This window comes from Protopterus annectens, chromosome 11.part0 (genome assembly GCF_019279795.1).
Source record: "Protopterus annectens isolate FY-2018-M chromosome 11.part0, PAN1.0, whole genome shotgun sequence".
NCBI lineage: Eukaryota > Metazoa > Chordata > Ceratodontiformes > Protopteridae > Protopterus > Protopterus annectens.
Window position 1 is genome coordinate 277,677,100 of NC_056745.1, and position 22,402 is coordinate 277,699,501.

Consider the following 22,402-nt stretch of genomic DNA (forward strand, 5'->3'; position numbering starts at 1 on the left):
TTATGCAAATTAATTAGTAATTCCTCATTTAAAGATATTCCAAATCTAATAAGTTTTCTGTATGCATTTATATATAATAGTCCTGAAAAGAAAAATTCCATTTCAAATCTATATAAAGAGTTAATAACATATAAAACAATACCCAAACCATCATACTGGCAGTTCTTATCAAAAGGTCAGTCATTGCAGTTAACAGAATAAATTAAAACTAACATCTTACTATCAGTTAATTAAACCTCTAACACACAGTACTGGAAAATATTTAACTGGAAGTACTTGCATAGAGCATTTTTAACACCAGATAGAATTAAAAAGATCAGTACTACTACAAATGTTTTTTGCTGGAGATGTGAAAAGTCAGATAAAGCAGACTGGATTCATATTTTTTATGAATGTAATAAAATGAAATCATATTGGAATGGAATCAATCATTTTTTACAAGCTCTATTTAATGAATCCTTTACCTTCACTAAAGCATTGATTATACTAAATGTAAATGAAGGTCCCTACCTGAATAAGACATGTATGTATTTGTTATGGACAATACTTGCTGTATCTAGGAAATGCGTAACCAGAAGGTGGAATTCAAATACACCCCGACCTTGAAAGAATGATATACTTTACTGAAGACAACTGCATCGATGGAAATAAAAATCAAAGAACTACGAATCTATCCCAGACCATTGGTAAATAATCCTTGGAAGAAAGTTTTATCTTTGTTGGACATACTGCAATAATCAATATTGTATCTCTGATAACTGATCTGTTAATTCTATATTTAATAACATACAGTGTATATAATTGAAAGTCAGGCTATTGTAAATATTGTATATAGTTTAAAATTATATTTAAAAATATGTAAATGTTATTTTAATTGAAAATAAAAAAAATTTTGAGGAAAAATGAACTGATCATCTTCACATCTGAGAGAACATAGTCAGTCTTCACCCTACATTTTCTACCATCCAGACATTTCTTTATCCGTCTCATAACCTTTTATGCTGTATTCTGGCATAGCTGATAATATAGTACTGAACAGAACTGAATGCTTTGGCTAAGTTCAGATAAATCACATATACACCTAATCCAGCATATAATGCGTCCCAAACATGTATAGAAACAGTCTATAATACAAGCATGACTCAGAATTAACCCATGTTGTCACCGCCATTAATCACAGTCACTACTAAGGCCTCTTTCCAAACACTAGAACATACCGTCTTGCAAGGGATTTTTGAAAGAAATTCAATAAACGCAAGGTAGTATTCTTTTAGTGACATCAGAAAAGCCCCTTGATGCCACCTGGGCCTGCAACATTGTTGAACTTAATCTTCATAATAGCTTTCTCCAAAGCAGAAAGAGTTTGTTTGTTTGGGACAGGAAACACAATGTTAACCTGCTCACAGTTAAATGTTGTGTATCATATATATGCTTTTATACAATTAGCACCAACCCAACATTACATAAATTGCTCAGTTTCTGCCTTCCCTCAAACCTTAGTCCTCCTGCAAAACATTATCCTGCATGTATTGTTCCCACAATTTCCCTTTTTTCTGTTAGTTTCTACCCTTTTTCCTAAAGATCCCACTTCCAGTTCTTTTATCTTTTGTTACAGTATTCACTACTTCAGGTATGATTGGTTTAGACTTTTGATTTCCATTTTCTGTTAGGAAAGACAGACGTTTCTTCAGACGTTATAGATAGTGGGATAAAATGAAAGTGGATTTGAAAAAGAGTAGTAATAAGATATAGTTAACAAGTAACAAAAATTATTTAGAGGGGATGACAAAAGTTAAAGTATTACAGAATAAGAGGAATCTTAGAGAACAAGAACAGGCGCAACTCCAGAATGCTAGAGAGAAAATAAGGGAGTTATCTGCATAATATGCATGAGTTTAGAAAGACTGCTGTCAAGCAACTATTTTTGATGATAATTCAAGAGCACAAAAACTTTTGGCGCAACAACTTGGGCAACAGAAAGTAGAAGGGGTTGTTGCCAGACTTTGAGAGCCTGTAGCAAGAAAAATAACCAGAGATCCTGTAGAGGTATTAGAGATATTTCAGAAATGTTATGGAAGTTTGTATAAAGCGTAGGAATGTGGAAATCAAGAAAAAGTACAAATGCAAGTATTTATGGAAGGCTTAAGTATGCCACAGTTAGAGGAGTATAATGATTAACAGTTAACTGTAAAGATAGTAAGAGATGAAATAAAAATGCTAATGTGTAATTAGTCTTCAGGAAAGACTCCAGGAATAGATGGATGTTCATCATGTTTCATAGTTGCAGTCCTATCCAATGGGTTATCCAGCTCCCCGGTAGCCCTCGATCAGCCAGAATACCAAAGGTAAGTAAAAAATGACATTGGCTGCCATCGTTTGAAAAGGACATCAGGGCGTCTGATAGAAAAGGAGGCAGCCAACATCACTTCCTTGGTCTTCCTTGCCGTGAAGCCCAAAGCAGAAGCTTTTCATGCACAAGTGCCGGTCGGCAGTTTACCTTGGTTGGTTTCCGACTACATGAGTTGAAGTCTAGTGCATCTAAGTACCCCATTGGGATTCTCTTTTCATGCCTTAACAAATGTCAGAAAAGGTTAATAATTGCCTTACCTGTGAAAAGCAGATTCCCCATAGAGATTTTCATTCCTATTGCATTATTTGTTTAGGCCTTGACCACGACTTTCCCAGTTGTGATCTCTGTGCCTCCTTTAATCTGCATACTATCCTTCATCAGGCAAAGATTTGGCTTTGCATTTTGGAGTCTGGCCTAAGTTCGTTGGTATGGCATCCGCCGGTCTTCAGGATTTGGATATTCCGAAGAAACTTAAGGATAAGGACCACGACAGGCTTCAGAAATCTAAGTCCTCGGATGATGTTAAGTTGGTCGTCAGTCAGGCGGGAGCCAGTGAGACACTTTCACAGTCCCTGCAGTCCGCTGATGTACAACCGCAGGCCTTGATTGAGTCAGAGTCCCTTAGGCCTTCGGCCTCCATTTTGTCTTCCATCCTGTCACTGGTTGCCTCTTCTGCTAGAGCCGGATCCGCTAAGCTGACTCCGGTGTCCGAAGCCTCCGTTTTGCGTCCTGACAGCAAACTTCTTTCTTTGATTTCTGCTGCACCTTCGGTGGTTGTCAGGCCTCCCGAGTCCTGCAGGCTTGCAGGTAAGTCTTCCATTCGTAAGTCTGTGAAAAGACAGGCTCCAGTTCCTTCTCATTCCCCTCAATCCCAGATGGTTAAAATGGCTAATGATCTGTTAACTCTTATTAGGGTTTCTCAGCCTCCTCCTGCTAAAAGCAGTAGGGATGTTTCTCCTGAGGTTTTGTCCTGTTCAGGATCCGTTTCTTTCTGCATTTCTGCTGATGAAGAGGAATTTTCTCAGGCTTTTTCTCCTTTTGAGGATTCAGATGCAGAGGAGTCCATCCCTTCGGCCTCTCCTCTAGAGGATTTTTCTTTTGGTGACCCACTAAATACCCTCAGGGAATATTTTAAATGGGAGAGTCAGGATTATCCCCAATCTAAGAAATGGATTAGGGAGTTTCTGGATTTGCCTCAGCATAAGCCTCTTGCTATTCCCCCTGTGTTGGAAGTTGTTGATGTTTTTCTGGAAAATTCCTCGTCTCCAAATTCAGTTCCTCCTGCTCCCAGGAAACCTGACAGGTACTACAGAGTCCCTGATTATCATCGGTCTCTTTTCAGGAACCCGTTGGCTGATCCAGAGGTTATTTCTCAGGGCCCTAAAGGAGTTAAGGCCACTGTTACCAGGAATCCTGTTCCTTCTGACAGGGAATCTAGGAACTTACATAGGTGGGGCAAGAAAGTTTATACCTCTGCCACCCTAGCTATTAGGGCTACCAATTGTCTTTTTCATATGCCGAAGTACCAGCAGCACACCTTAGAGGCTATTAAGTCTAAAATAGCAAGTGTACCTCTTTTGGCAGTGAGCAAAGACATGCAGGACTTGCTGAATTCAGCCACTTTGGTCAATAAGCATTCTTTGCTTTGTGGTTTTGACATCTTTGAGGCCTCCAGTAGGGCTACAGCTACTGGATCTGTTATTAGAAGGCACTCTTGTCTCAGAGAACAGCCTCTGCCAGAACCTGTCAAGACTAAGCTTTTGGATGTACCTTTGCATAAGGACAATCTTTTTGGCAGCAAAGCTGAGGAGGTACTTAAGAAGATGGAGGATATGGCCAAGTCCCTGCAAACTGTTAAGGATTTTCTGCAAGTTTAACCCCCTTGCTTTGGCAGGAATTGCCCTTCCAAGAGTTGGACCTTTCCTGATACTAGCAGACAAAACCGTTTCAGGACTAGAGGTTAGAAATCTTCTAGGGGGCAGGCGGCTACCCTTCAAAGGTCTAGGTGGTGGCAGGCTTCCACTGCTAAGGCGGGAAGCTCTAAGCCTGCAGCTCAATCAAAACACTCTCAATGACATTTTACAACTTCTGCCTGTTCTTGCTTGCCTGGAGAGTCCTTTAGGGTGAAGGTTGGCCCTTTTTTCAGATGTCTGGGCCACTATCACAGATGACAAATGGGTGCTCAGAACTGTGTCCCTAGGGCACAAGTTTTTTTTTCCGCACTTTTCCAGCTCCCAAGGGATTCCTGGACGTTCCTCCAAACCAAAGGGCAGAAGTAAAAAAAACAAATTTTGTCTGTCTCATCTGGGAGCAATAGAATCAGTTCCTGCTCAGCAGGTAGGCCAGGGCTTTTATTCCAGGCTTTTCTTAGTTCCAGAAAAAGAAGGCACCTGGCATCCTATCTTAGATCTTTCCATTCTGAACTCTTTTCTAGTAATCTCAAAGTTCAAAATGCTCACTCTACATCAGTTGCTACCAATGCTAGAAAAGGGTTCCTGGCTGGTAACCTTGGATCTCAAAGAGGCTTATCTGCACAACCCTATCAGGGAAAGTTGTAGGCAGTATCTTTGTTTGAGTGGACAAGCAACACTATTAATTCTCTGTGTTGCCCTTTGGCTTATCTACTGCTCCCAGAGTCTTCAGAAAGTGCTTGGCCCCAGTCATTGCTTTTTGCAGGCAGAAGAAAATTCAGATTAACCATACTTGGATGACTGTCTGATTCAAGCAAGTTCTCAAAAACAGCTACTAAAGGATCTGGAATTCGTAAAGACTCTTCCCTGGGTTACACTCTCAATGAGGAAAAATCAAAAATGGTACCATCCAAGGACATTCCTGGGAGCGAGTCTGAACACAGCCGCCCAAATGATACATCTCACCCAGGAGAAGCAGACATCTCTTTCAGTTTACTTCAAGGACTGGCAAGCCTGTCCCAGCTCCCTGCAAGGAAATACCTGCAAGCTCTGGGATTCTTGGCATCTTGTATTCTCATGATTCCATATGCAAGACTGCATATGAGGAAATTGGAATGGTACCTCAAGAACATTTGGTGTCAACACGCACAAGACCTGGATATGATGATTCCTCTGCTTCCATCTCTGCAGATGGAGTTTCTTTGGTGAGCAACAGCCTGTCTACAAAACAAAGGCATGCCTTTTTGACCACCTCCTGCCACTGAAGTTCTGACTACAGACGCATCGGACTATGCCTGAGGAGCACACCTGGATGTCAGATGCATACAGGGACGTTGGAACGCCCAGCAGATTCACCTGCACATAAATCTAAAAGAGTTGATTGCAGTTCAGCAGGCCTTACTAGCTTTCAAACATCATCTTTTTCCAGGGACAAGACAACACCACAGTCATGTGGTACGTCAACAAGCAGGGAGGGACTCACTCTTACCCCCTGCGCAGACAAAGCATGAATCTTTGGTCCATGGCAGCATCCCCGGACCTGCATCTCCTAGTTCAATTTCTCCCAGGAAGGCTCAATGTTTTGGCAGACCAGTTGAGCAGGCGAACCTTGGATCCTCACGAATGGCAGCTGAACAAAGCAGTCTTTTACAGCATCATTCAACGTTTGGGCACACCTCAGGTGGATCTTTTCTCCTTCCCAGACAACCATCTTGTACCTCTGTTTTGCACCAGACAGCATCACAGCAGAGCCTGGAGAGTGGATGCTCTGTCCTTCCCTTGGACGTTGCTATCAGTTTACGCTTTCCCTCCTCTTCCTTTTCTTCCCAGAGTGTTATTAAAGATCAGGGACAAAAGACCAAGGACTATTCTCATAGCTTCGGACTGGCCCAGACAGCATTGGTATAGCCACTGCTTTGCAGTCTCTCCCAATTTCCTCCTTGGCATCTTCCCCTGAAGCCAGATCTTTTGGTTCAGGAAGGGGGAATCATTGTACATCCTTATCTTCAGTCCCTCCATTTGGCAGCATGGCTAATTTTATGACTCCTTCCTTATCTTCTTCCCTTTCCCAGCAGGTGGTTAACTTGCTGAGGGAGGCCAGGAGGCCTAGCACCAGGAAGTCCTACACTGGCAAATGGGAAAGGTTCTCTTATTGGATGCAGGCTAGAGGGGAATTCTCTGCCTACCCTTCCTCTGATCCTGGAATACCTGGCTGAATTGCTTCAGGGTGGTCTTTTTCCTCTGTCAAGCTCCATGCTTCAGCCATTTCTGCTCATTGTTCTTTTGAACAACCTATTTTCTCTCATCCCCTGATGAAAATTTTTCTCAGAGGTCTTTGCAACTTAAAATCTCCCAGAAGGGCACCTACTCCAGCCTGGGATCTTAATTTTGTTCTATAGAAACTCACTCTTCCTCCTTTTGAGCCAGCTGCCATTGCAGATTTAAAGTGTCTCTCTTGGAAGACAGCTTTCCTCTTGGCTATAACTTCAGTAAAGAGGGTTTCGGAGCTGCAAGCTTTGATGGCTGTGGAGTCTTTTCTTATTTTCCATGCAGATAGGGTCTCTTTGAGGACCAATCCCTCCTTTATGCCTAAGGTCGTTTCTAGCCAACTCTTAATCAGTCCATACACCTTCCTACCTTCTTTCCTAATCCTCAAAATAGAGGTGAAAGGATCCTACATTCTCTTGATGTGCACATACAGCTCAGGTTTTACCTGGACAAGACTAAAGACATTCGGAAATCAGCACAGTTATTGGTCAGTTTTGCCCCTGGAGCTCAGGGCAAGGGTATTTCTAAGCAAACCATTTGCAAGTGGATTGCACATTGTATCCCCTTTTGTTCTTTTTATGGCAAGGTTCCTCCTCAAGGGGTTAGGACCCACTTAACTAGAGCAGCTTCCACTTCTGCAGTCTTTTTAAGGGGTGTCCCTACTAAAGATATTTTGGAGGCTGCCACATGGTCTTCTGTTCAAACTTTCAAAAACATTATAATTTGCCTCTGTTTTCCAGAGCCAGGGCAGGGTTTGCCACTGCTATGTTGCAGGGCATTATCTCCAACCCTTGATTCTGTTGGTTCCTCCTCCCTTTTCTCTGGGCTTTGGTAATAACCCATTGGTTAGGACTGCAACAGTGAAACACTATGAACATAGTACAGTTGTGTACACTTGGCATAAATGTAGATGTTCGAGTGTATTCACTGTTGCAGTCCTGGTTTCCCTCCTTCCTTCCCCCTTTTTGGTCCTCTCCTATTCTCTTTTCCTGAGGTACAGGCTGAATTGGGTGTGATTTGCCAAAATTGCTTTTGGTTTAAGCCTTATTTCTGGGGGCTTCTGACTGTTATGGCAAGAAAGACTGAGGAAGTGACATTGGCTGCCTCCATTTGTATCGGACACCTTGACGTCCTTTACAACCGCTGGCAGCCGATGTGATTTTTTACTTACCTTTGCAATTCTGGCCGATCAAGGGCTAACGGGAGCCGGATAACCAATTGGTTAGGACTGCAACAGTGAATACACTCGAATATCTACATTTATGGTAAGTGTACACAACTGTACTTTTTCCTGGTGGTAGTCTGGAAACTAAGATCTGTGAGGTTTTGTTTAACAGTATTTTAAAAGGAGGGGGAAGCACCAACATCCTGGAAGAAAACTTTGGTGGCTGTAATACCTAAAAACAGAAAAGATCATCAGACCCAGCTTCATATTGACCCATTTCAATTTTAAACTATGTTTATAAAGTGTTTGTCTGTTATAGCAAAAAGAATATCAAAAAGTGTTTCCAGATTTGATTATGGTTTGGTGGAGGGAAAGCAAACATTTCACAGCATTAATAGAACACTGATGATGCAGAGAGAAGCATAATGTAAGAAAATACAGTATTGTTGGTGTGTCTTGATATAGAGAAAGCATTCAACAGAGTAAGCTGTGATTTTATGAGTATTGCAGTGGAAGCATTTGCATTCCCTGATACAATACTATGGCTAATTAGAGGGATTCATGAGGGATTTGAGGCAAAAATTAAGTGGGAGTGTTCCTCTTTTATATGTTGCCTCTGGATAGAGGAACAAGGCAGGAGTGTCCTCTTTCCACTATTTATTTGTATTATATGTAGAGCCATTGGCAAAGAAAAAGACTCAGAAGTTCAAGGATATAATTGGTATGATAATCAAGAAAAAGTTGGCTTTACTTCTAGATGATGATATTTTGTACCTGTCAGAATCAGAAAAGGACATGTCAGTGTTGTGGAACATTCTGAGACCATTTATTTTTTTCAGGATATACAATTAATTCAGACAAAACAAAGGCTATAGCTGTAAACTGTGTGCCCACACATGAATTTGTTCAGCAATACCCATATTTGTGAGACACGATAAAATAAAGTAATTAGGAATATGGTTTAAAAAGGATTCTTCTGTTATGGCAGCTAAGGATATGTGGGAAGAGGCTTGACAAAAAAATGATTCAAAAACTACTAGAAGCTGTTACTTATCCATATGGCTAACATGATACAAGCAGTAAAGTTTTATATGCAGGTCAGGCATATTTTTGTTAACCAGAGAAGAACTTGTGGACAGCAGTTAATAGAGTTGAAGGATTTTATCTGGGAGAGGAAGAGGGTAAGGATCAGGTGGGATAAGTTGATCCTTCCAGTAGAACAAGTTATTTAGGATTGCCTGAAATTAAGGCTTGTGCATATCAGAAGCAGAAATCTATAATTCAAAGTGGAAAGGGATGATGATGAAGCAAGATGAAATTCAAGAAATAAGGAGAGAATGGGATTTTGGATACAGATCCTTAAGGAGAGTAACAACCATGCAGAATATTGTATTCTTAAAGTAGCAGAAGGTATTCCAAAAACTAAGCCAGCATGAGAATAGAAAAAGGAGATGCTGTCGATAAGGGTGACTATTATTAGAGGTAGAGAGAATATGCAAGCAAGGGTTGGAATTTACTGGAGAAAAATGGCAAAGAAACCGAGGAATTGGAAGCAAATAACTGGAGAGAGAAAGGTAATAGAATGGGAAGAAACCCAGAAGACATTTGGACTGCAGACTAGAGACTGCCTTCCCTCTCTGGGACTGATATCAGTGTATAGGCAAAGAGAAAAGGGATAGGGGAATCCTAAGTGAACGACTTGCTCTGGCAAAGCGTTTAGTTGAATCTAGAACCAAAGCTGCTATTATAAAGGGATAATTAGTAAGGCATATAAAATATTGCACAACTATAGGAATCAGTCAGAGGAGGTTAGAAGAGATTGGGAAGAGAGATTGGATAAGCAATTTACATGGAAACAATTTGAAGACATATGTATGGCTCCCTAGACAGTTGACAATTTTTGGTTGGAATTGAGGTATTTTTACAGACTCCAAAGTATTTTTTCCTCAGGTAAATGGCAAATGTTGGAGGTGTGATGGGGAAGAAAGAGTTAACTAGGAACATGTGTTTTGGGTTTGTAATGAGTTGGCAGACTTTAAAAATTCCCTCCACAGTACTTTTGTCAGTATACTGGGTGAGCAAATGGGCATAACTTAAGAAAATTATTATTTATTTATTTTTTTTGAGCTGGGCTATAGGAACTGAATGAACTTGTTAAGTTTAATTCTAGTAGCTGCCAAAAAAGCAATTACTAGAAAATGGAAATGAAAGGGTAAACCAACTGTGCCTGAAGTAGTAAATATTATAACATAGACAAGCAAACTGGAAATGGGATCTTTAGAAAAACGTAGGAGCAAACTAAATAGGAAAAAAAATGGGAGCTGTGGGGGAAAATACGTGCAGAATAATGTTACGGAGGAGTGAAGTTTAAGGGAAGGCGGGAATTGAACAATTTATGTAATGTTGGACTGATAGTTATAAAAAGAACACGTGATTTTATATATATATATATATATATATATATATATATATATATATATATATATATATATATATATATATAAATGTGTATGTGTATATATATATATATATATATATATATATATATATATATATATATATATATATATATATATATATATATATATATATATATATATATATATATATGTATATATGTGTATATATACATTATATACATTATATATACACGTGATTTTATATATATATATATATATATATATATGTGTGTATATATATGTGTAGTTCTGATGAAGCCTGGTATTTGGACAGGGTGAAAGCGCTTAACAGTGGAAAGTTGTTTTTGTGGAGTAATTCAATAAAACTTTGTACATTTTGTCATTTCTTCATCTTTTGTGGATACTAAACTGTGAGTCCATAGTCCTGCTTGTCGTGGTGCTGGCGGTGGTTTTTGGATCGTGTTTGTGTATTCTTGGATATATATATATATATATATATATATATATATATATATATATAATGTATGTAACTGGAAACGTATAAATGTGGTTTGTTTTCCATTAAATTAATGTCTGTTTGCCCATGGCTGACATGATAATGTAATAAAGGTGTTAAAACAATCTGCATTTTAAATAATTATATCAAATTAATCAAAGTGTAAACCTTGGGCAAGAATAAGTGCAACTTGTATGACAATTATTTAATATTTAGAGAAAGTTTTAGCTAGTTTATAGAGAAATTAAAGGCAAGTTAGCATAGTGTAAACAGGAATATATGAAGTGAGAGAGAAAACAGGACTATGGCATATTTAGAAAGACATTTGGGAGAGAAATTGATTGAAGTAAGGAAGTGAGTGAAGAAGGGAGAGTAAAGAGGTGTAAGGTATGAATAGGCACTTGTTCATGTATCCAGATAAATCCCTACATTTACTTTTGGAGTATTTAATCACTTTTGGAGTATTTAAGCACTAACTGCAATGTCTAATATATACTAGACTGAAGACGGTGTTACATATTATTTAGTTTAACATGATTAAATCATTTATGTTTTGGATTATAGTACTAGTGTTAAGGCCATCAGGGAATGTGGAAAGGCTAAAAAAACACTGCAGTGACATTGCTCTGCTACCACTTGTTAAACAATGATAAACAAAGTGGATTTTTTTAAATGCTGACCTTGCTTTTCTACTTTATTTATATGATGAGTATAAAGGAGTTGAAACTGAAGGAGATGGGAGGTGGATTATTCTTCCGGGGTGAGGATGGGGGACAAAACATTCATTTTGGTTACTGAAATACTCTAAATGGAAGAAAGAGGAAAGGAGCCTGTCTGTGAAATAATTTGACTTTTAAAAAGAGCCTTAAAGGGTTTGAAGTACAGGAAACACTATGAAGGTCGTATGATGATATTAGAAATGCTAATGTTTTTCATGTTAGTGTGTTTCATGTACGCTATGTTGGCCTACTTCATAAAAGTGAGTGCAGACAGAATTTTATCAACAGTGGTTGCAAAATGTACTTGACTTTAGTTATTTAATGTGCTTTTTTTTCCATTTACAATGTAGTGTAAATGTATTTTCTATTCCCATTATTAAAAAAAATAATTTTATAATATGTTTGTGGTCAGAGTTGCATGCCCCATGACACAGGATAAGTTGGTACAGCTAGTTTATCAAAGACCATATTGGGTGCTAATTATTGCTGACAGTTTTGTAACATCAGACTGAATTCTTTTACAACAATTGCAGTCATATTATTTTTCTTGCGTATTTACTGAAGCAAGACCTATTGAACTAGCATTTGTTATCCGTTATTACACAAATATTTTTTCCATAAGTAATTCTCTTTACATTAAACTTTATGCCATCAATCTTGTTTTATACAGATTTGAGTATCACTTGTGTACTTGCAGCAACTATGTCTGGGTTTCAGCTTTATGGGAATACAATTTAAACACTTTACTGATAGTGCAATTTTCAAGAGAACGATATTACTGAGTTATAAATTTTATACAGGTGTCAGTGAAACTGTATGTGGCAACAACTGAAACATTGGACTCAAATGTCTATTTCCAGACCAAGATATATTTTAGGCAAGGTCTTTATAAACGCATAGGAAATGTCATTAACAAGCAGGTTCATTGAAAATCAGCCATGGGGTGATAGTTATTTTTAAGCAATAGTATCTGTGCAAACATTTTCACTGAATATACTCAACGAGTTATTGTATCACTATTTGAGCATACTACTGTGATAGTTCAAATACTGAAAATATAATTTTTAGGCTGGTCAACATTTTGTTCTCATTGAACATTACTCTATAGCTGTTCTAAGTGTAAAATGGCTACTTATTTTCAGTAAGCTTCTTATTAAACTCCGCAACTTTTAATTTATGTTTTGTCCTCCCTTATAAACAAAATAAAAATGAGACCATTAGATTAATCAAAACTGATTTTGCTTTATTTACTTGTGAGAAATCTTAACAAACTGGGATCAGCTCTTTGGAACAACTTTCTAATGAACAAACACTTTAAGAAAGCAAATGTGCCTTTTTCAGAAACTATGGTTAGTGCAGTTTACATATTGCACTATCAGTCTATGACAATGTCTGTTGGCTGTGTCAGGATTGCAGTCTTGTGTAACTTCTAGGTATTGTAACTTTTTATCTATTGAAATGTGCATATTTTATGTACAGTATTTGATAAATGTGTCATTTAGAAAAGTGTTTTATAATGGCAACAGTGTAGAACAAAACTGTGTAACAGTGAAATGCAATAATTTGTTACTGAACTCTAGTGGCATCCCTGTGGTTTTACTGTTAGTCATACTTCCCAACCTCTTTGCTTAATAATTTTGGACAGAGTCAAAAACAATAGCCAAAATCAGGAGCACTCTTTAAATACTGTAATTTATTTAAAAATTCAATGGAACAACAGGTTTTGCATCAACATGCACTGTCTGAACAATCATACGTATGAAACTTTTAATGTCTGATGTCAGAGGTTGAATGCAATCCTCCGTTAAGCACCAGAAAAAAATCAAGTCAATCAATCCATTAGAGGGAGGGCAAAGTATGAGGCAGAAGTAGGGGCAGTTGAAAGGCATGTTATTAACAGAATTGCAAACCATGTTACATACAAACTGCATGCAGTGCAACTGCATTTTATACCGTTTCCATTTCTGCAGACAGGGGTAAAGTTATCTGCCTCTGCATATTTGCCAATAAGTAACTGAAAAGATGAATGCTTACTGCAGGACAAACACAACATGTATTAGATTTACTGAACATTTATCAGTACTTGAGCGTGATTTGTAAACATGTACATTCTTAGCTTCTGAGAAGCTTTTTCTAACCTTGGATCGTTCCAGTTAGGGTAAACATTTGACACTGAACATAATACAGTATTTTGATTTCTGTAGCAGTGTTATAAAATAGCCTATAGTTAATCAAATACATATATTTTTAATAATATGACACTGTGGGTAAGTTTCAAATATTACTATTTATCCCGTGACTGTCTTGTTTTACCTACTATAGTGATGGTTAGGTGTATACCTTCATGAAGCAGGACTGACAATATAGAGGCTAATAAACACATCCTGAAAACATTAGGAAACCAAAACGGTGAATTATTTTGCTGTTCTCTTGGCATGTGCACAACTTTTATAATCAAGAATATAATACAGCAAAGCTGTAAATAGTACATAACCACATGTTCATAGGTTCATACTAGGCTATCTGCCCTAGGTCATTTATAAGCCTAGCCAGAGTGTGTTTGACTTTCGTCACCCATTTTAAATGAATTTTGCTATGCCCTTTTTCGAGGTTAGTATACTGTGCCTCTGTCTAACATTGACACAGAAGTGATACCCGGGGTAAACCTACGATCTCCCATCCACTCATCAAGATTCCTCTTGAAGAGAGTCAATGAGGGACTCTGCCTAACCTGGACTGGGATTTTATTCCAGAGTGAAGGGAGCCTCTGGGTTATGAATCTGTCCCTCCAGCATGTCCTATTTATTTCAATGCTGAGGTTCAAGTCTCTCGAGCACGTAGCTCGATGGGATTTGGATTTTCTGAGGTGGAGCATGTCCATTAATTCCGGGTTGGACATGGCTTTATATGTCGGGCACAGATCGCCTCTGAGCAGGCAGTATGCCACTGAGTAGAGCTGGAGTTTCTTTAACCGGGCAGCATATGGCATCTGTTTGAGCCGTTTGATCCTCTTGGTGAGGTACTTTTGGGGTCTTTCCAGTTGCTGCAGGTGTCTGGTAAGGTACATCCCAAAAGGGGCACTGTATTCAATTATGGGCCTGATGAGGGATGAGTAAAGAGGCATGATGCCCTCCCCTTATCTAGATGTGAATCCCTTCATGATTAGGTGGGCTATATAAAATGTTTTTCTAACCACTTTGGCCACGTGGTTTTCAAATGAGAGATTGCTATCAACTTGGGTCCCCAGGTCCCTAATTACTTCTTTCATACTTAATGGATTACCACCTATGTGGTAATTTGTGGGCACTTTGTTTTTGCCAAAGGGGATGACTATACACTTTTTGGCGTTTAACTTGAGGCCATGGCTCTGGCACCAGTTGTCTGTTTCTATGAGGCCCTTTTGTAGGATGCTTGTGTCGGCTGGAGAGTCGATTATGGCACCTAGTTTGCAGTCATCTGCGAACTTGGTCAGCCACAGTCCTTCCGTGTTGGCCTGTACCTCCGAGAAATATATACCGAACAAGAGAGGTCCCAGGACTGAGCCTTGTGGGATGCCACTTGTAACTGGTTTGGAGTCTGACATGGCTGCAGCAATTCTAACCATGTGGGTTCTGTCCTTGAGCCAGTTTGCAACCCACCTCGGTTTTGAGGAGTGTGAAATTTGCTTTAGAGAAGTTTTTCACTTTGGTTTTCTGGGCAGGGGGTGGGGTCAGGATGTGAATATCCAGTGAGATTAGTTTATGGTCTGATCTTACCAGTGAGGGATACACTTCTGGTCTGGAGCATAGAGCCCCCATGTTGGTGATGATCAGTTCCAGTATGTTTTCCCCTCTTGTGGGAGTGGTAACAAGTTGTTCCATAGCATTTGATTTTATAAATTCTAGGAACCTTTGGGCTAGGGTGTTGGAGCTAGATTAATGCTCCCAGTCTATGTTTGGGTAGTTGAAGTCGCCCAATATAATGGTGTTTGGAGAGACCTTCATATTTTCCAGTGTTCTCAGGAAGGCCGAGTGGGTTTCCTGGGTTTGGGAGGGTGGTCTGTAGCAGGCTATAAACTGGAAGGCAGTTTTACCCACTGTTAGTTGCACATGGATAATCTCTGATGCTTCGTGCTGCGCCACCAACCTGGAGGTGTGGGTATCTTTGACGAATATTGATACTCCCCCTCCTTTTGTGGTTCGGTCCAAGTTTTGGGGCCGAAAAGCATGGTATGAGGTATAGTGCTGGGGTGCTTTCGGGAGCCTTGAACCAGGTTTCTGTTACTGCACAGATATCGATGTTCTCCATGCTAAGGAGAGTTTCCAGTGCATGCATCTTGAGGTTTAGACTTCTGGCATTGAGTAGCATTACTCTTAGTTTCTTATCCCTTGTGATACCTATGGAGGTGGGTTTGTCTTTTGAACCTTGCCTAAAAAAGGCACTATGGGAGTGGCAAGAGCCTTTGCCAATATCTGAAAGCCTAGGGGTGACAGGAGCAAGCCGTCCCTAGCGAAGCATCGTGGCTTGTCGAGCATGTCATCCCAGGCTGACGGGCATTGGATCCCCTTTGAATGACACCAATACTTAAGCCAATTGTTGAAATTGATCATCTTGTCTTCATATTGTGGCATCATTCTTGGTGAGGGTAAGATGCTACTCAAGGTCAGGGTCATACCGGCCTGGGCTACATGTTCAGAGAGCTCCTCTATGTCTCTTTTCATGTAGTCCAGGGAGGTACGTCTCAGGTCATTCACACCAGCATGGACAATGACTGAGTCATATTTGTACTTGCCTTGGAGTGACCTGAGTGCTTGTGTTATGTGGCGGATCCTAGCGCCTGTCAGGCAGCTCACCGTGACCTTCTCCTTATTCATCCTGGTGAGCGGGACGTCAGTGTTCCTGACGATAGAGTCACCTATTACAAGTGTATCAGGTGTGTTGTTTAGCCTTAAGGGCTGTGACTGTTCGGCACACTGGCTTTGTGAGCTATGTGTTGCACATGTTTTGTTTTGGGGTAGTGGTTGCTTGGGTGTCTGCTTTGGAGGTCCCTGCTGCTTAGGCAGATTTTTATTTAGAACCTCCGGGTATGTTTTTGTGTGTTTGTGTTTGGTTTGCTGTCGTGGTAAGTCTATGTGAGACTGGAATTGTAGTGAGTGTGGTTTCCTTCTCCTCCTGACTGGTTACGCCAGTACTGAGTTGAGAGAGCTTAGCCTCCAGTTTGGCTATATGGTTGCATCTCTCACATGTGTTGGAATTTGTTGGGAGGAGGAGAGGGTTGTCTGTGTACATGAGGCAGTTGTAACATTGCCTCAAGATTCCCAGATTCACCAGCTGGACCGGAGAGGAGATTGACAACTGACCTTTGGACATGCTAGAATAGTATTGGGAATTCCTTTATAATTGAAAAAAGGGCCAATGGGGAACAAGGTACTCAAGGGGAGTTTGTGAGGATGTAGTGCTTTTAATTTTTTAGTGCTGACTTATATAATTGCTTTAGTGAGCAAGTGCCGGGCTTTAGAGTAGGAATAGGGTGTTTATTATGAGAACTAGATCAGTTCTAAGGGAAAAAGTGAAGAGCAGACTTTGTGGAGCCGAGAATGGTTTAAACCCAATTAAGCAGAGCTGCGCTATGCGCAAAATCTCGCAAAGCTGCGCCAAAGCGGGTTTTATACAGGGGGACTTGAAAGAGCTAGAAATTGGCCCCAAACAGCCAATAGACTATCAGATTCTTGTGCTGGGAACACTCCTCCAGGGATAGATAGGCTGCTCTAAGCTCCCCACTGCCACTGCTGAACAAAGAAGCCTCCCTTTATCCAAGAAAGGAAATGGGCAACACAGGAACTTTCCAAAAGTCCAGAATACAGCAAAGCCTGTATTTGGACTACTCTAGGTCAGGAAAGACGGGAAACTAGGCTAATTTTTTTTTTCTTTTTTGCAACAAACAGCAGGAAAATGCAATAAATATGTAACACAGGTAGCGCACTTGAGTGTGTAGCCTCAACAGGTAAATGCAACAAACAGGACAAACTTTAAAAATGCAGGTGCAAAAACAACTTTAAACATTTTAAAACAGTTCAAGAAGCAGAAATACTTGCAGTTTAGCTAGATCGGACAGTCGCCCAGGTAGTAGCAGGTAAAAAAACACTTTTATCAGGTTAGCAGTCGCTCTTTTAGCCTCTCTGCTGCTAGCACCACTCTGCAGGACCACGAGGAGCTTGGCTGAGTAGTAACAAGCGCAAAAACCGCGCCAAAACGGGTTTTATACAGGGGGACTTGAAAGAGCTAGAAATTGGCCCAAAACGGCCAATAAGACAATCAGATTCTTGTGCTGGGAATACTCCTCCAGGGATAGATAGGCTGCTCTAAGCTCCCCACTGCCATTGGTGAGCAAAGAAGCCTCCCTTTATCCAAGAAAGGAAATGGGCAACACAGGAGCTTTCCAAAAGTCCAGAATACAGTGTAATGTAAACCATCATATAACATACAGTGTACAATGTAAACTATCATATAACATACAGGAATGATTTATTTTGTTTTGTAGTGAAAATATGTTTTCAAATCCCATTGTTAAAAAAAGTAATTTTATAATACGTTTGAGTGTTTAGAGTTGCATGTCCCATGAAGCAGAATAAGTTGCCACAGCTGGTTTATCAAAGATCATATTGGCAGCATGCTGATTATTGCATACAGTTTTGCAACATCTGAATTCTTTTACAACTGTTGCAGTCATATTTTTGTCTGTCTCTGCTTCAGATAGTAGAAAGGCTAGAAGGCCTCTATTTGTGACAGTACAGATTCCAAGACCAAGGACTATTAGATCTAGAGGAAATAATGTGCAGTGACACTTACTGTTGTAATACAGCTATTCTAGTATCACCAAATGCATCTTTTATATAAGGCTGTTTGTTTAAGATTACCTATAAGCAATGTTTATTTCTGATTTTGAGCTGTAGATTTGAAATGTGACTTTCCCAATTTCTTTAATTGTACATGCTTACATATGTACTATGTAACTTGTTTTAATGCAAATTCAGTGTTTTTGCAAGGCCAAATGGGATGTCATATATTGTTTTACTAAACATGCACTTATAGACCGTGTCACAGTTTTGTTATTTTTAGATAACTTGTCTAAGACAAACTGTTCAAAATGTTAAGAACATTTGATGTAAAAAAATAAAATGTTTGTCATTTCTTAAAAAGTTATGAATATCCAATTAAAAATCAAGTGACATCTTTGTAATAACCAGAAAAATCTTAAGGTAACCAGATAAAAGTGGCCATAAAAGGTCAAAGGTTCAGACTGCTAGTTAAGTGTTCTTTAAAATTGACAAGTATGACCGTTTTGAAATGATGCCTCCCTTTTTTCAAGTAGGAAAATAGAATTGCTGTTGGTTATTCGAAAAATAAAAATGTCATCTGCTTTTCTTATAATGCCAATGTGTTATTTCTTAACGTTATCATTTCTACGACAGCAACCAAAAGTAGATTTCTAGATCTCCTAGATCTCTTTGTTTCATACCATTTATTTTGAGTTCTCTCCAGTCCAAGCAGGACGAGGACATATCAGCTAGCCGGTTTGAAGACAATGAAGAACTACGATATTCACTACGGTCAGTGGAAAGGCATGCACCTTGGGTTCGTCATGTCTTCATCATCACCAATGGACAGATTCCTTCTTGGCTCAACTTGGACAACCCACGTGTTACCATCGTAACACACAAGGTATGAATGATTTTTACACTTTTACACAAGGTATGAATGATTTTTATACTTTTTAATCACCATATTTACATATCCAGAAATTCCAGAGTTTAAAAGCCAAAACATACTACTGAATTGTCCCCAGCTCGAACACTAATCGCATTCACAATTGTAAGTATCATGCAGCACAGTCGTTACAAATAAGCAATACTTGATTGTGTATTTCTACATGTTCAGTTTAAAACATATGCCATATGATCCCAATCCAGTGAGACTTGGCAATTGATTTTATGAAGCCATCAAAGACTTATAAAGTCATCAAACAAAGAAAGGGGAAAAAGACTGGGAGGAACGTGGAAAGGAAGAACTGGAGATGAGACTCTCTCCTAACTTCTCAAGGAAAAGAAATACAAAATAAACAGGGGAAAGAGGGAGGGGGGTGCCAGCTGTTATAATGCTGAACGTTGTCGTAATAAGAAGACAATTTTATCACCTTTGATATAACAATGCATTTAATCAGCTATCTTTACTTTTTTTTTTTTTTTTGCAGAGACTAGAAGTCCCATTTCTCAGTGTTATTTGAAATCATGTTTTATTTCCTGAATGATTTTGTCTCTCTCTGTCTCTTATTGTCTGTGACTGTTTCTGTACTGCATGTGAACTTTAAACTTGACATACAGTTGCATTGCCATAAATCACCATAGCTCATCTGATTTCTTCTTACATTGCAGTATACTAATTACATGGGGACAAGCTGAATGATGCATTGTGCACCATAGCTCATCTGATGTCTTCTTACATTGCAATATACTAATTACATGGGGACAAGCTGAATGATGCATTATGCATAAGTGCTAAGGTTAATATATTAAACTGTGTGGCACACCCAAGAATGTTGACAAAGGATTTGACTCTTTCTTCCTGGACTGTCTTCCATAAGTTTTGTAGCACACTATAATTCCTTTCTGCATACTTTTGTAAATGTACAGCATTCAAAGAGGCACTATCTGAAGTATCACTCACCCTCTCGAACACCCTTCTGTCTTCTTCCCTGTCCTCATGCACTACAAGGGAAGTAGCTATGCCAATAGTATTTAAACTATTTTTGATGGTGAAAGACGTCTAATTGGTGTAAACATGAGGCACTGATGCATGATATCTCTGCTCTGAATGAATCAGCCTTTTCAAGTACTGTGGTTGGCACTGTGACAGATATTGCATTCTGGCAATGCAAGACTGTAATGTCTTCCACACATTTAGACCAGCTACTCCACTGCTAGGGTCAAAAGTTCAAGTCGTCTCAATTTACATCAAACATGAGCACACCTCGAGGCTGGTCAGACATTATCATTATGACTCACTTGAGCTTCTCTGCATTCAACAAACCATAAGTAAAATTCCTCATCATATCCTTGCAAGCTGCATGTCCCCCTCCTTAATTCTAGAAGCCCATACCAAGTACTTGATCATGCTGGAGGCCCTCCCCATTCAACCTAACACGATATTCATGAGTGACTTTACTACCCCAGCATTAACTGGGAGTCATGCATGACCTCAAACCTGCAGCCCCAGAGATACCTGGACGTTAACACAAGCACCCTGGAACAAGTGGTTGGGGCTGGCATAATGGTAAAGATGTTTACATCCCAAAGGTACAGGGTTTGATTCCCACCAAGGAAAGGGAATTGGTTAGGCTTAAAATGGCTCACAAAAGCCGCTAGTCTAGTACTTGTCTATGAACAGCTTGTCTGCATCCCCACTAGGGTTACAAGTATCCTAACTCTGGTCCTAACAAGCATGGGGGAACAATACACTCCCCTAATGTAATGTCCTCATTGGCCAGGTTGGATTACAAAGCTCTCTCCTTTGAAATAAATATTAAGCATGGGATCTCAGCTAACCCCAGAACATTTAAAAAATATTCCAAGGCTTTTAACTACCTCCTACTGAGCAAAAATCAGTCAAAATGCCAAGCCCGCAGACACTGAGAATACAGCTATGTGTAATTGTTCATAGAAATCCTGTACAGATGTACCTACCTGAAGTAAACATGGAACAGCCTCCAAAAATAAGCCAAAATGTTCCTGTTAGAAGTATGTTGTATAACAAAAGAAAGATGATCATTTGCAAAAGCAGAAAGGGTTCTGCTCAGCAAGGTAAAACATTCCATCAATTGGAACAAGCGACTCAGGTGATCAAGTCCACTAAAGCCAAATTTGAAATAAATTAAATTCACCAGGGCAACTCTTACTATCATTCTCCTTTGCTAGACTAGGGAACTCTGTTCCCCCTCACATTAGAACTACACAGAATCTCCCTTCCTTTAAAACCTTACTCCACTCTCATCTCTCCTCTCTCTGGGAATGCTCCTGCACTCATCCTACCTGAATCCTGACATCTATCTCTATCTTATCCTACTCACAACTCTGCCATTGCTTAAATTCCTTTGTCTACAATTATGATGTACTAAATGAGCATTAATTTGTTGTTCTTGTAAATGTCTTATAAGTGTTTGACTTAGTTCTTATATTTGAACTGCTTCTAGTTAATTTGTTACTCTTATATGCTGTACTAGTTATCACTTTTAAATATATTTTAATATTTGTATTTCTGTCTGGAGCTTTTCTCCTCAGGCCTCCATTTGAAAATGGTTTACCTTGGCCCAATGGACTTTCCCAGTTAACAAACAGAAATAAATAAATAAATAAATAAGAAAAATAGCCACTCAAGACATTAGACTTTCCTCAGTTATTTCTGCACCCCTAAAGGGAACACCCAACAATGTGCTGAACTAATGGTGAATGGAGCCACCTATATAGGCCCAGGGGATATAGCAAATTTGCTGCCCAGTATACTTGGCCCCAGTTTTAACCCCATCACCCACAATCACCCCCAGGAAATAACCTCCCACCATTTCTCCACCAACTATCACTAGGAAGCAGGACCTCACTGCTTTAGTGGGGCCAGGTAATATCCCAGGATGCTTTCTGAATAGCATGAATCATGACTTGTCAGGCCTGCTAGAATCTCTGTTTCACTATAGCCTCCGTACAGGCTTCATTCCAGATGAATGGAGGACTGCGACAGTTATTTCTCTACACAAAGTGAAGCCCTTCGCAGATCTGGGGAACTATAGACCCTTTTGTCTGACTTGTCTCCTGTGCAAGGCCTTGGAAAGAATTATCATGGATCTGATGAACAATGAGATAGGAAGCCTACAGACACTGGACCCTACCTATTTTGGCTTTGTCAAAGGCAGGTCATGCCAACTTAAACTGGCTGACTTCTTCGAGAAGGTCAGTAAACTTACAGGCGAGGGCAAAATAGTGCACACTGCCTACCTTGACCTGGCCAAGACATTTGACACAGTACCTCACTCAGTTATTGTAGATAA

The 22,402-nt window shown here is 39.5% G+C and overlaps 1 protein-coding gene across 3 annotated transcripts in view; it reads left to right on the forward strand.

Annotated features, from left to right (window-relative positions):
• Positions 1–22,402, forward strand: part of GNPTAB (N-acetylglucosamine-1-phosphate transferase subunits alpha and beta) — a 1,418,669-nt gene that overhangs the window by 667,676 nt on the left and 728,591 nt on the right. For all 3 annotated transcript variants that reach the window (XM_044087751.1, XM_044087750.1, XM_044087752.1), the window contains exon 9: positions 18,850–19,029. In XM_044087751.1, coding sequence (XP_043943686.1) covers positions 18,850–19,029 — 180 coding nt within the window. The remainder of the gene's footprint in view (positions 1–18,849; positions 19,030–22,402) is intronic.